We start from the raw sequence: 13,161 nt of genomic DNA on the forward strand, positions 1-13,161 counted from the left end.
TTCATTAATATGTATGAATTATACATCATTATCGAGGTTATAATATAAATATACAATAACAACTATGCTAATGACAAATATGATGAGGTGAATATTGTGTATGTATGAATTGTATTGTAAGAATAGATTTTGCACATAATGTACAAACAAGTGCACGATTATTTCGAAAGCTACCATAAAGGTGTAGACTATCTGCAAAATGATTTCAGAGTGATTTTGAATAATGTGATAAACCATTATTTCAAAGGCAGTATTTTGAAGTCTCTGGAAGATAAGTGTGTACGGTTAGCAGTTTACCGTTTTTCTTGGTTAGGTGACAACCTGCATCTTGGTATTAAACGCATGGTGTAAAGACTAAGATATTTACATCTGTAAGAAAACTGCACGTTATCTAGTCATTAGCTGTTACAGGAGAAGTGACATTTCGGGTCCGATAATCCTGTATCTGCACTGTCGTCTATAAGTCTGTAACACAGCTGTTGTTTACATGAGGCTCTTTACGTTGAGCGCCATATGCTGCCAACAAGGCGGTTATGACAGCTCATGATGATGCGCATTAATGCTGAGTCTGTTCAAATGTAAGTTAGCTTATCATGGTGTTATAAGGCTTTGCTGCAACAAGAGGAACAAGCCTCAATAACCTGTAATGCCTTAATTTATTTGCATGAACTCTCCGCAAATCACAATGATGTCAGGCTTCAGTTACTGTATTTTAACAACTGGAGTTTCGTGGATAGCGATGATAGCAATGGTCCCACTATCTGAGACAGAATTTTTTTTTTTGACTGGTGATCCCAGAATGAATGCAAAATATATTTTTTGTGTATATAAATATTCAATTTACTGATTTGAAAAAAAAGATCGGATTCATGGCAATGAAGCACATTTCAATTCAGAATATGAAAACTGATATGATTTTTAATCATGTTTACAGAATTATATCATCAAAGTAGTCCTAATCAAATGTGCATGTGCAATAGAGACATTTTAGATGATCTTAATGATGAAAGCACTATGTTTTTCTGATATGAAAATCCTGGAAACTGCTGTGCATCATGATGTGTGTGTTTTGTTTTTGGCCTTAAAATGTTTTTGTGTAATTCTCAACAGAAACATTTTTCATTTTTTATTCATTCTTTTATTTTTTATCAGTTGGAGATTTGAGAAGTGAAATCTAAAGTTATTTAAAAAACGAAATTATTTTTCTGCCCCTCGTGTTTTGCCTACAGTATACAATTAAATGATGATATAAATATCCTGGAAAAACACTCACTGTAAATGTTAAAATGGATGGAAGATTCTACAATGTTTGCCACTAATGAGTTTTGTCCTTAAACCACGAATAATTATTTTGCTGGCCTTAATGTACCTATATTTATGTTCCATGCTCACAATTGTCATGTATACTAGCAGTATTTTTGCGGACATATGAATAGCACTTTGACGTCAATAAACAGAATGCAAGCAACACATTGCATCATGCCTTTAATTTACATGTGCCAAATGGGGTCGACAGTACACTGTGCAGTACAGCCATATTCCAGCTGGTGGCGATGTTGAGCAACATTACAACATTCATACTTTTAACAGGAATTATGGCTCTAATGTATGTTATGTTATATGCTATTACACTACGTTTCAAGTTTTAGCAATGGGCAAAATGGAAAAAAAACAGATTGAGGTGTATTTGTCAATTTTATTCAACAATACCTTATGGCCACCTGTCAGGGCAGAGATAAAGCTTTACTAAAATGTCCCAAAAATATACTAAATTTATAGTCACATTCGTAGGTAAATTCTCCCCATTTAGTTATTCACTATTTGTCGTACTTCCGATTAACAGACTTTTCTCATTCAGTACGAGACTGGAGTGGAAAGGAAAGACCTTTGGCTGTAGAGCCAAGAGTGGATTGTGGGATTGAGGCCACAGCTGTAGACGGCCCCTTTCACACGGACGGAGCAGCACTCATACTGGATATACTCATAGACATAGTGACAAAAAGATTAACAAAGACTTCCCCTCTGTGTGTGTGTGTGTGTGTGTGTGTGTGTGTGTGTGTGTGTGTGTGTGTGTGTGTGTTGGCATAAGAGTGTGACGTGTGTATGACTGTGGGAGAGAACAAATGAGCTGGTGTTGGGGGACAGTGGGGGGTGTCCCCCCTTACCTTTCATTTGCATTGCATCTCACATACAGTACTAGTGTGTGTGCGTGTGTGCATGTGTGTGAGAGAGAGAGAGAGAGAGAGAGAGAGAGAGAAATCGAGAGAGAGAAATCGAGAGAGAGAGAGAGAGAGAGAGAGAGAGAGAGAGAGAGAGAGAGAGAGAGAGAGAGAGAGAGAGAGAGAAAGAGAAATGATTAGTGTGTTTTTATCTATGCTGCACATTTGTGCATAGGGATGTGCGTATGTGTATGTGCATGTGTTTCTGAGGTGAATGACAACAAGTGACATAATTGAATTGAGAGGGATAAAGCGTGCCAGGTCTTTAAATAGTATTTCCCTAATGAGGCCAGAGAGGTTAATGCAGGCCAGATTGCACCACTGACACAGATTTCACCCAAAGAGGACAGACAACCCTGCTGCTCTGCCCTGAAAGCACAGAGGACATAAGAACTCACTGAGGGGCATAGGTGGCGCTAGGGCATCAGGTATGGGGAAGCTAAATGTCCTAGGATTTTCATAAAACAAAATTAGCTTAACCCAACAGCTAGACAGGCGCTGACAAAGAAAGTCCTCATCTTGCTAAAATGGCACTCAATGAACCTTGGAGTGAAAGACTTTTTTTTAACTTTTCAATATTTTATTGAATATTAAGGTAAATATTTCACATTAATACAGGCTACATAAAGTAGAGCCACTATACAACATGAAATTTACTCTCATTTTAACATGTAAACAACTATTCATGTATATCTTTATACGTGCTCAATAATCCAGGTAAGAAAATCAAAGGTGAATCAGTTCATGTGGACACAACATTTATTGAGAGAAACGTTTCATCACTCATCTAAGTGACCTCTTCAGTCTAAACTGACTGCAGGTATCCCCACCCTTATAAACCATACAGTGGCATAACGACCAAAACCAACGACCAGTTTCATATGCAAATATGGGCGTGACCGTTAACTAGAGCTTCAATGGCCATGTGTACTATTCACATAGGATTTGGGAGTGTTTGCAATCACAGCATTGTAAGATGGTGACAGATGCATAACAACCAAAACCAATAGGACCACCCTTAACACTGACCAAATATGTCTGCTCCTGAAGCTGTGTCTTCAGTCCACGTACTTCACATACAGAGTGCAGTACTATAGGCAGAGGCATGGGTGTGCTATGGGTGCCCAAGTCTCACCTGTAGTGGCCAACTTGTATATGGAAGAAGTGGAAAAGAAGGCTCTGATGTCCTATCCAGGGACACCACCTAGTCATTGGTTCAGATTTGTGGACGACACCTGGGTTAGGATGTAACACATTGCACTGACCACATTAACTCTTGGATAACCACATCAAGTTCACCAGGAAGGATGTGAAAAATGACAGGTTAGCCTTAAGGTTAACCTGTTCTTAGACTGTGAAATTTCGATTAGTGATGGGGGACATTTGATTGTTGATGTTTACCATAAGCCAACACATACTGATCAGTACTTAAGGTTTGACTCTCATCATCCACTGGAGCACAAACTCGGAGTCATCGGGATGCTGTACCACCAAGCTGACGACATCCCCACCGACACAGCGACCAGGGAAGGGGAGAAATCCCACATTAAACAGGCCCTGGTTAAGTGTGGTTACCCTAACTGGGCGTCTGTCAAAGCCAGGAAGACGCCCGAACAGTGCACCAGCCAATTGAAGAAAGGAGAAAGACAACAGCTGTCTAAGGGTGCTTCTTCTGACTCATAAAATCCTAAATGGGCTTGCCCGATCTTACCTGTCTGATCTCCTTAAACTGTACATTCCATCTCGAGCTCTCTGCTCTCAAAATACAGGGCAGCTGTGTGCACCCAAAGTTAAAAAGAAGTCAGCTGGTGGCAGGGCCTTTTCCTATCGGGGCCCATTCTTGTGGAATAACCTGCCTGCTGCCATCAGATAATCAGTCTGTTGAGTCCTTTAAATCCAAGCATAAAACTCATCTTTTTGCCATAGCCTACAATTAGTTGCCTTTAAGTTGAGTGCTTCACGACCTGTACTGCATGGTGGGTTAGTTTCTCTCTCAGTGAATTTACCAAGCACTGTTCTGCCGACAAGATTATAGAGTATAGATTATTCCATCCATCCATCCATTATCTTAACCGCTTATCCGGCTCTCAGGGTCGAGGGGATGCTGGAGCCTATTCCAGCAGTCATTGGGCAGCAGGCAGGAGACACCCTGCCAGGCCATCACAGGGCTAACACACACACACACACACACACACACACACACACACACACACACACACACACACACACACACACACACACACACACACACACACACACACACACACACACACACACATTCATTCCTAGGGACAATTTAGTACGGCCAAGTCACCTGATTTACATGTCTTTGGACTGTGGGAGGAAACTGGAGCCCCCAGAGGAAACCTACACAGACACAGGGAGAACACGCAAACTCCACACAGAGGACGACCCGGGATGACCCACCAAGTTGGACTACCCCAGGGTTCGAACCCAGGACCTTCTTGCTGTGAGGCCACCGTGCTAACCACTGCGCCACCGTGCTGCCAGAGTATAGATTATTGACTTTTGCGAACTGTTCTTTTCTCTCATGTCTTTTCTTTCTTTCTGAATGATGTCTTCTTCTGTCTCTTCTTCTGTGCGTGAATGGTGTGATGTGAGTCTCCCTTGTATGCACGTGTAGTCTGTCCTCTTCCCAAGTCTCCATGGTGATGGTGATCACCATCTGGATGCTGCTTGGCACCCCCTCTCATCACATTTTCTTTTTATGTATCTTATAAATCCATATAATTTTGTTATCTTGTTTTAATGTTATTTCCTTCTCTCACGAAGACATGCGACTGTTTTTTTCTTCTTTTTTTTTCTTTATATGGTGATGCTAGTCACGTGGCTTGGGTCCTGGGCTGTTCCGGTGGCGTCTGGACACCTCTTGGCATCCTCCACATCATATTCTTCATATATTGTAAAATTCCATTATCATTATGTTATCCTCTTTAAATGTTGTATTATGTAAATTGTGTAAACACAACATCCATTGCACGTTGTCCGTCTTGGGAGAGAGATCCCTCCTCTGTTGCTCTCCCTGAGGTTTCTTCCTATTTTTTCTCCCTGTTAAAGGGATGTTCTTAGGAGTTGTTCCTTATCCGATACAAGGGTCTAAGGACAGGAGGTTGTGTTGCTGTAAAGCCCCTTGAGGCAAATTTGTAATTTGTGATATTGGGTTATACAAACAAAATTGACTTGACTTGACTAAGCGTAAACCAGTGGTGATTCCATATGTGGCGGGAGTGTCGGAACAGTTGAGACGCGTATTTTCCAAACATCGTGTCTCAGTTGCTTTCAAATCCCAAAACACGCTGCGCCAGAAATTGGGCCACCCCAAGGATCAGGTCCCCTGGCACAAACAGAGCAATACAGTGTATGCTGTTAAGTGCCAGGAGGATTGCTGTGACTTGTACATCAGGGAAACTAAACAGACACTGTCCAAGAGGAGGATGGCACAACACAGAAGAGCTAACACGTCAGGCCAGGACTCCACAGTCTACACCCATCTACAAGCCAGTGGCCGCTCTTTGAAGGATGAGGATGTGCACATCCTTGACAGGGAGGAATGATGGTTTGAACGGGGAGTCAAAGAGGCCATATATGTTAAGAGGGAACGACCATCCCTGAACTGAGGGGGGGGGGGCTAAGAGTACATCTGTCGTCATTTTACAATGCTGTGATTGCAAACATTCCCAAACCCTCTGTGAATAGTACCCATGGCCATTGAAACTCAGTTAATTGTCACACCCATATTTGCATATGAAACTGATCGTTGGCTTCGGTTGTTATGCAACTGTACTGTTTATGAGGGTGGGGATACCTGCAGTCAGGTTAGACTGTAGAGGTCATTTAGTTGAGTGATGACACGTGTCTCTCTCTGTATTTACCACTCTAAAGGGTTCTGATTTCTCTCTTTAGGTAATCACCAACTAGTTCTGGGCTGAGTTAAAATAGTTATGTCACGTCGAGCCTCTCTGCAACCCAAGAACAGTGTATGTGGATTTAAGTCAAAATTGCAATCTACGTAGAGCATGGACCCTGTTGAACAGGTATCACATAGTATGTTTGTTTGCAAACATCATCAGGCCACTGGTAACAGCCCTCGCCAAATTTCTTATTTTCTCATTTTAGATAGGCACATTAAAAGAATGGTGTCAAGAGAATTTTCAATTCTTCAACCTCTGCTCCGCACTCTCTTGTCTCTACTAAAGTTAAAATGTCCCTTCTTGTCTTGTGTGTATTTGGTTTCGCCGTGTCTTATACCATGTTTAATTATGTTTAACCATGTTGTATGGTTTAAAACCCCTCTGATGGCCTGGCGGCCTGTCCAGGGTGTCTCCCCGTCTGCCGCCCAGTGACTGCTGGGATAGGCTCCAGCATTCCCGCGACCCTGAGAGCAGGACAAGCGGTTTGGATAATGGATGGATGGATAATGTCCCTGCTTCTGGACCCCTATCCTGCCTCTTTCCCTGATATGAGTTAAGCTAGCAATAGTGAGTTTTCATGCTTGCCAGTAGTTACTGCCCCCCCCCCAAAAAAGAGAGTTTTTTTTGGAGGTTATTTTTTTTTCAGTGATAATTTTGGAGAAGCTAAGCGCCCCCTAGCCTGAACAGCACCGCCTATGCGGAGGGGAGCTGCTGTGTGTTGTTGTCTCTGCTGGGACGTTAAACCCCTCGTCTGCCTTTTCGCTGCTATTTTGCATTGTTACGATGTTGGAGACAGAATAGGACATTAGGCTAATGCATTTGAGCTAATGCATTTCAGATGCATCATTTTGCTGTATGGTGAGCTTAAAGGGAACTTGGGGTTTATTCACTGAAGCATACAAACATGCTTTGTTTGAAATTAATTCACTGAGCAATGGGCCAAATAAATTCCACTCCAGTTACCATGGCGGTTTGTGTGTGTGTGTGTGTGTGTGTGTGTGTGTGTGTGTGTGTGTGTGTGTGTGTGTGTGTGTGTGTGTGTGTGTGTGTGTGTGTGTGTGTGTGTGAATAGTGTGTCGCACACTATTCAAAGGGAGCTGGCAACTTGGCAGCCTGTGTGTTGAAATGAGAAGAATGCCAACTTGTACTCTTATTATTCAGCGATAGGCTCGACACATAGGGTAGGGTGTGTATACGGGGTGGGAAGGCTTCAGTTTGTTCTGGTTAAATATAAGAAGAATGATGGAATGATGACGTCACTTGCAAACAAAATAAATTGCGCTGACTGATCTATCAACATAAAAAAAATAACCAGTAAAGCTCATTTCTTCATCCAATATTCAAAGCATGACATGGAGATTACCATGCTTTTCATAAAGAAGCAAGCCACTCGACTTGCAGTGAAAAAGAATAAAATACCTGCACAAAGTGAACATGATGAAAATAGCTCTGGTGCATGTGGGCGTCTTTGCTTTCGTTTTGTTTTGTTTTTTTCTTCTCAATTGCACCCTTCTCATTATCACAGGAGATAAGTCCTAGAGGCTCACCGGTCCCGTGGTTGCCGGCATTACTTTGCATTATCTTTTTGGACAAATTGAACGACTCCAAACGACTAACCGAGAGATAATGGAGCGGTGCAGGCTGCCCGGTCCATATCCGGCGCCTCGTTCTCCTTAAATTGCCCCTCCGTCAGGCCAGCGGCTGCATTCGAACACGGTTGGTCCACGCTATCGAACGATGCCGCCACGTAATGACACCACATCTTAAATCAGATTATCCCAAAGCCAACATGACGTCATCCCTCCTCCTCCCTTAGTGCTCCTTTCTGTCCCCAGTTTTCTCGGGGTTACTTTAGGCCATTCCCTTTCAGGAGTCGAGCGGCCACCCTTGCCGTTGCAGAGCTCGCCCCGCACCACCCAGCTGTCACCTGGGAACGGCCACAAAGACGCCATTGTCCCCCCCCCCCCCTCCCTATTTAGGCTGGTACATTTTGATGCACCAGTGCGAGACACTGGAGCACAGACAGCGGCGCTGCGCTGCGCCGCGGGGGGGGGGGGCTGGGCTTTTTGCCTCAGCGCAACTGCACCGTTATTCGCGATGAACAACACTCAGTGGGTTTATTCAAGTAGTTTATTTTGTCCCTTTTTTTCCCCCCAACAAGTGATACACAGGATCAATCGATCAGAATTTAGGCCGTCCAAAAACAAGTTGTCTGAACAAATTTTCTTTTTCATTATTTACAAAAAGACCCATTCAAAGGACAATTTCTTGTGTCAAACGCGACAAATCAAGTGCAAATCTCTGCGTACAGTAGAAAAAGAGAACAGCGATGAATTGGAAATGCAGTGCTTCGTGGAGGATTTGCAGTACTGGGATGATTTGCTGTGTGGTGGATTTGGATAAGTTAGGCCTTCTCGTATGTGCGGACGGCCTGCACGCCCTCAAAAGTCAGAGTCTATGGGTCAGAACAGCAAAATTCAAAGTAAATAGTCAAGTCCAGCTCATTTTTCACTATGGATTCAACACAATGGCTAACGCACAGTAACATGATGTGTAACAGGGTATTTAATCACATTTTCTTCACTCAAATACCTTCCAACTGATACATATTAGTTCATAATTGCTGTCATATCTGTTAATGTAAACCGTATATCATGATTTAATGTTATGTTTCTGTTTGATTTCTCACCATCACCATCTTCCCATCCTTGATTTCTCTGACAAATTTGGTTTCTTTGCCGTCCCACTTCTGCACATGCACAAGTGTGTCTCCTTCCACGGTAAGGGTAGACTGCAATCATATAGCAGACATTGGTTTCACCACTCTGGGAAACTATTGCATTATCTATTTACAGTGATTTAACATTCAAGTCACCCAGCGTACACTGTTATTTAGTGAACCGAGAGTACAACAATAAATATGCCAAACTATATCACAAGTAACAAACACTGAATACGGCAAGGGTCAGTGCAAGGAGTGCACATAAGAGTCCAACATCCCCCGTAACTGCAGAATGATTATGCAACAGAAAATTACAAGGAAAAGAAAATATGAAGGATCGAGTCTGGAGAAATTAGCAGTCTGTGTACACTGCACAGTCCTAAATGCTCAAATACTTAACACCTTACATGATCTTACACGATGCACCATGGCATTGCCTGACTTACTTTGACGTTTCGGTCATCAGCTGTGGTCTCATCAAACTCCTCTCCCAGTTTGGAGGAGGTCTCTGTGTTCCTGAAGGTGCTCAGGGTTTTCACCACCACTTTGTCCCCATCCTGACTGATCACCACCGTTGGCTTGGTGACATTACCCACTTGCCTTGTGGCAAAACCAACACCTGTTTGAAAGAGAGAAGAAGAAAAAAACATATATATATATATATTCCCAGCTTTGCTGTCCAACGTGTTGCACTTGCATGCTTTATTAATGGATAAAGGACTTTTTACAAAAACAGGCATTGTTTAACCACTTAGGAATTTTACAAATATATGCAAACATAACTGACTAAACAACCGGATGGAGTTTTCTGCGGAAGAATGGTGCGAGCCAAGTCGTCCACACCGCAAGCTAAACAATATGAATCAAATCAGTCCCGGAGAGAGGGGGGGCAATTCAGCAACCCTTTAAAACGGACTCACCCAGCGCCTTCATGTAGTCATCGAAGTTCTCACTGTCCACAAGTTTCCATGTTGCGCAGAATGCCTCAACCATTTTGGAGATACTGTCGGTCCTGTCCGGTTCAGATTTGAACTTAAAAGGGAATTAAATGGTTACTTGTTACTGAAGCCTGCACAGCGCCGACAGCCAGCCTCCGGTCTCCGCGCGGCGTTTCACACACACGCCTGTCACGCTGAGACGCGGTAGGAGGGGGAGGTGGGGGGGGGGGATCACGCTATACCCCAGACGCCATTGGTCCTTATTTACACGCCAGTGGCAGATTTCAAAGTGCGCCTGAATCAAGTTATGGCTTTGAATGTGAAAGAAAAAATAAGGATGACATTGATTGGTCTACTCTAACCGCGTGGCAAATGTCCAATTTTTTGACCGTAGTGCGAAACCCCAATTGTAGTTGATCGTCCCGTGCGTTAAATTACGACTGTTGACATCCGTCCATCCATTGTCCAAACCGCTTATCCTGCTCTCAGGGTCGCGGGACGCTGGAGCCTATCCCAGCAGCCACTGGGCGGCAGGTGGGGCTGCACCCTGGACAGGCCGCCAGGCCATCACAGAGCACTGTTGACATATAACGTAATATAACATGAGACGTACACCTGAAGAAAATGCAGGTGGTTTCGGATCAGCAACGCTGGTGTATTTAATACATGCTAGTATGCGCAGTTGCTAGGGCATTTAAAGTGGTTGCTAGGGTATTACTAGGAAATTAGGTGGTTGCTATGGTGTTACCAGGACGTTAGGTGGTTGCTAGGGCATTTTTAGCAGTTGCTAGGGTGTTACTAGGTGGTTGCCGTAGTTTATTTTTCGGCGTGGTAGTCGCCTACCTGACCAACAGATCCAGGGTGGTAGCAGAATTGAGACGGACACCTATTATACTACGTATGACCTATACATGGAGGTTATGTGGTAATAGCTAAACCAAGGATGGGCGAATAGGCAGCTCCTGTGACATTATGAACTGAAACTGTATAAATGTGAAATATGCTGGGGAAAACTTCAGAAACAGATGATTATGCTCCGTACTAACAGATTAAATTCAGCACCAAAGTATCAGGTTTCTCCAATCCACCCTGTATAAAATACAGAATATGGCTTGGCTGAATTGAAACGACTGTTGGAAGAAAAACAAAAAGCTGCTATTGTACTGTATTATTGTTCATTGTTGATAAAATACCTCCTGTAAATACAATGACACAAAATAGCAGATGTCCATCTGTAACCACATGTATACAGCAGACTAATCCTTGATGGAAAGTGAATACGAACAAATGATAACAGCTGATACAAAAGGCAATTACTCGCTATTGCAACAAATGTGAAAAATAATTCAATATATACCTCAAAAAACACAAATCTCTGAGGAAATTAATACATGCACATTCTTGGCACTGATACAGGCCTGATTAATCCACAAAATAAAATAAAACAAACCATTATTTCTGCAAGCATTATATAAAGTCTCTTGTCAATAACAAAATCAAGTACACAAATCAAAGCATATTTTCAAATGAAGTGCTTAACACAGAGCCTAGACATTTTCGCAAATTATGACAATTTGTCATAATCTATGAATCCCTGAAGTTCACAATATATTGCATGCAAATGAACCATATCATGGTGGTGCACAGTAAAGATAAATATAATCATAGCAAATCAGGAACATTTCTTTAGTATTTTATGAGTTTAACAGTTGTTGGAGACCAGTTGGATTTCTGTTACAAGTATTTTACTGGTGTGAGACCATTCCAGGGAAGTCAGCTACAGTGGGCTCCATAATAATTACAACAGTGACACATAGTCGGATGTTTCTGCTCTATGCACTTGTTCTCTGAATGTGATGATCACAAGCTGATGACAACATGATGAAATGGGGAGTTTGAGACCATGAGATTGGGTCAAATTTTCACCTGTCCAAAAGTTGCTGGACTGATGCTTGGGGGGGAACCACTGATCAAATGGATCGTAGTTCCATAACTGTTATCATTATATGATTCAAAATAAGCCTCTGATTAAAGCACACAATCTGCACTTTGACCTCATAATCTTTGAGTCATTCAACACTCAAAGTAATTGCAGGAAAGAGCCACAATACCGAACAATGTTTCCCATTGAAAAACCACAGGCCACAACATAGCAGAGCAAGCAAGGACAGCTTGAGGAGAATGGGGAGCAAAGGGTGAAGGAAAGCGAAACTATGAAAGCAGTAGAGGAAAAAATAGAGCGCAGGAAAGAAGAGGTAGAGTGAGAGAGGTAGAGAGTGAGGTAGGGAGGACAGAGCAGCATTGCGGCTTCTCCACTTTAAGGCCTGGCTCGCCTCTCTCTTATCAAGACACGTTCATCTATAAAACCCACTGACCCAAGGTATCAACTCTTTCATTCCTGGAGCATGATGGCTGTAGAATAAAAGAAATGTTGACAAAATTTGCAATTTTAAGGGCTACAATAATCTTTAAAATAGTTTCAAACAGAATAGGCTACTTGCCAGACTAGACAAACTCTCCCGCTTTTGAAGCAGCTGGGCTCTGGCTAGTCTAAATTTCCCACCTCAACTAATTTAATATATACAGACTTGTACAAGGCATACCCACTCTAGCTAAGAGCAGCAGTATGTAATAGCCAGTTTAGCCTGTGAAAATAAAAAGAACTGAAATCAACATTGTCTCCCCTATGCCCAGGCTTACAGTATATGGTTAAATCTATACTGCTATATTAAAACTGTTGATTCATCTGGCAAAGGCTTGAACCTCTAACGATCAAAAAATGTATTACTAGACCTAAAAAAAGGTGAATATACAGAAAAAAGATAGGAAAAGGGGGAGCGGCTGACAGTATTTGAGAGCTGTCAAGAGGGGTTAGTGAAAAAGATGATCTCCCCGTGTCCTGTAATATTGCATAGAGGTAATACACAGATTACAGTCACCAAACTCCAAAGTTAAGGGCCAGAGATGAATTCCCCTGTTCTTCTCTGCCTATAACAGCAGACTAAGAAATACTGAAAGGGCAGGGTTGGTTTAAGTTTACAGGTTTAAGGGATAGTCCTTTTTTCCACCGCGATGCCTTTGTGTGTGCATTTAGTAATAGGTAGTTGAGAATTCTTCTCTCCATCCACAAAAGCAGGGCTATCTGAACGTCCCAACATTGATTGACAGCGCTACCTCCGGCTTCCTGGTGTTGGTTGGACCAGCCTTCTTCTCTGGCCCTGTCCTGTGAGGATCAACAGAGCCTGCGCTCTTCCCTCTAAAATAAAGACACACCAGACTAGGATTTCAGAAAGTGGTCTTCAAAAACTCTGAAGCAGTTTACATAATATCAAACTTAACTGATACTACTG

General features: G+C 42.5%; 2 protein-coding genes across 2 annotated transcripts in view; both read right to left on the reverse strand.

Moving 5' to 3' along the window:
• Positions 1-8,277: 8,277 nt before the first annotated feature.
• On the reverse strand, positions 8,278-9,973 carry fabp7a (fatty acid binding protein 7, brain, a). The gene is made up of 4 exons (XM_056295281.1): positions 9,794-9,973; positions 9,320-9,492; positions 8,841-8,942; positions 8,278-8,606 (listed from the first exon to the last, which is right to left on the reverse strand). The coding sequence occupies exons 1-4, from the start codon at positions 9,864-9,866 to the stop codon at positions 8,556-8,558; spliced, it is 399 nt and encodes a 132-aa protein (XP_056151256.1). The 5' UTR covers positions 9,867-9,973; the 3' UTR covers positions 8,278-8,555.
• A 1,007-nt stretch (positions 9,974-10,980) lies between these two features.
• The window catches only part of usp40 (ubiquitin specific peptidase 40), a 28,511-nt gene continuing 26,330 nt past the window's right edge, over positions 10,981-13,161 (reverse strand). The window contains exon 32 of the mRNA XM_056295282.1: positions 10,981-13,067. Coding sequence (XP_056151257.1) covers positions 12,950-13,067 — 118 coding nt within the window. The 3' untranslated portion in view covers positions 10,981-12,949. The remainder of the gene's footprint in view (positions 13,068-13,161) is intronic.

This window comes from Lampris incognitus, chromosome 16 (genome assembly GCF_029633865.1).
Source record: "Lampris incognitus isolate fLamInc1 chromosome 16, fLamInc1.hap2, whole genome shotgun sequence".
Taxonomy (NCBI): domain Eukaryota; kingdom Metazoa; phylum Chordata; class Actinopteri; order Lampriformes; family Lampridae; genus Lampris; species Lampris incognitus.

Bases quoted from the DNA above. Each gene is read 5' to 3' on its own strand.
- fabp7a (XM_056295281.1), bottom strand. From the start codon at position 9,866: ATGGTTGAGGCATTCTGCGCAACATGGAAACTTGTGGACAGTGAGAAC. The intron at 9,493-9,793 runs GTGAGTCCGTTT...TCTTTCAAACAG, and splicing joins TGACTACATGAAGGCGCTGG to GTGTTGGTTTTGCCACAAGG. The intron at 8,943-9,319 runs GTAAGTCAGGCA...ATATGATTGCAG, and splicing joins CTGATGACCGAAACGTCAAA to TCTACCCTTACCGTGGAAGG.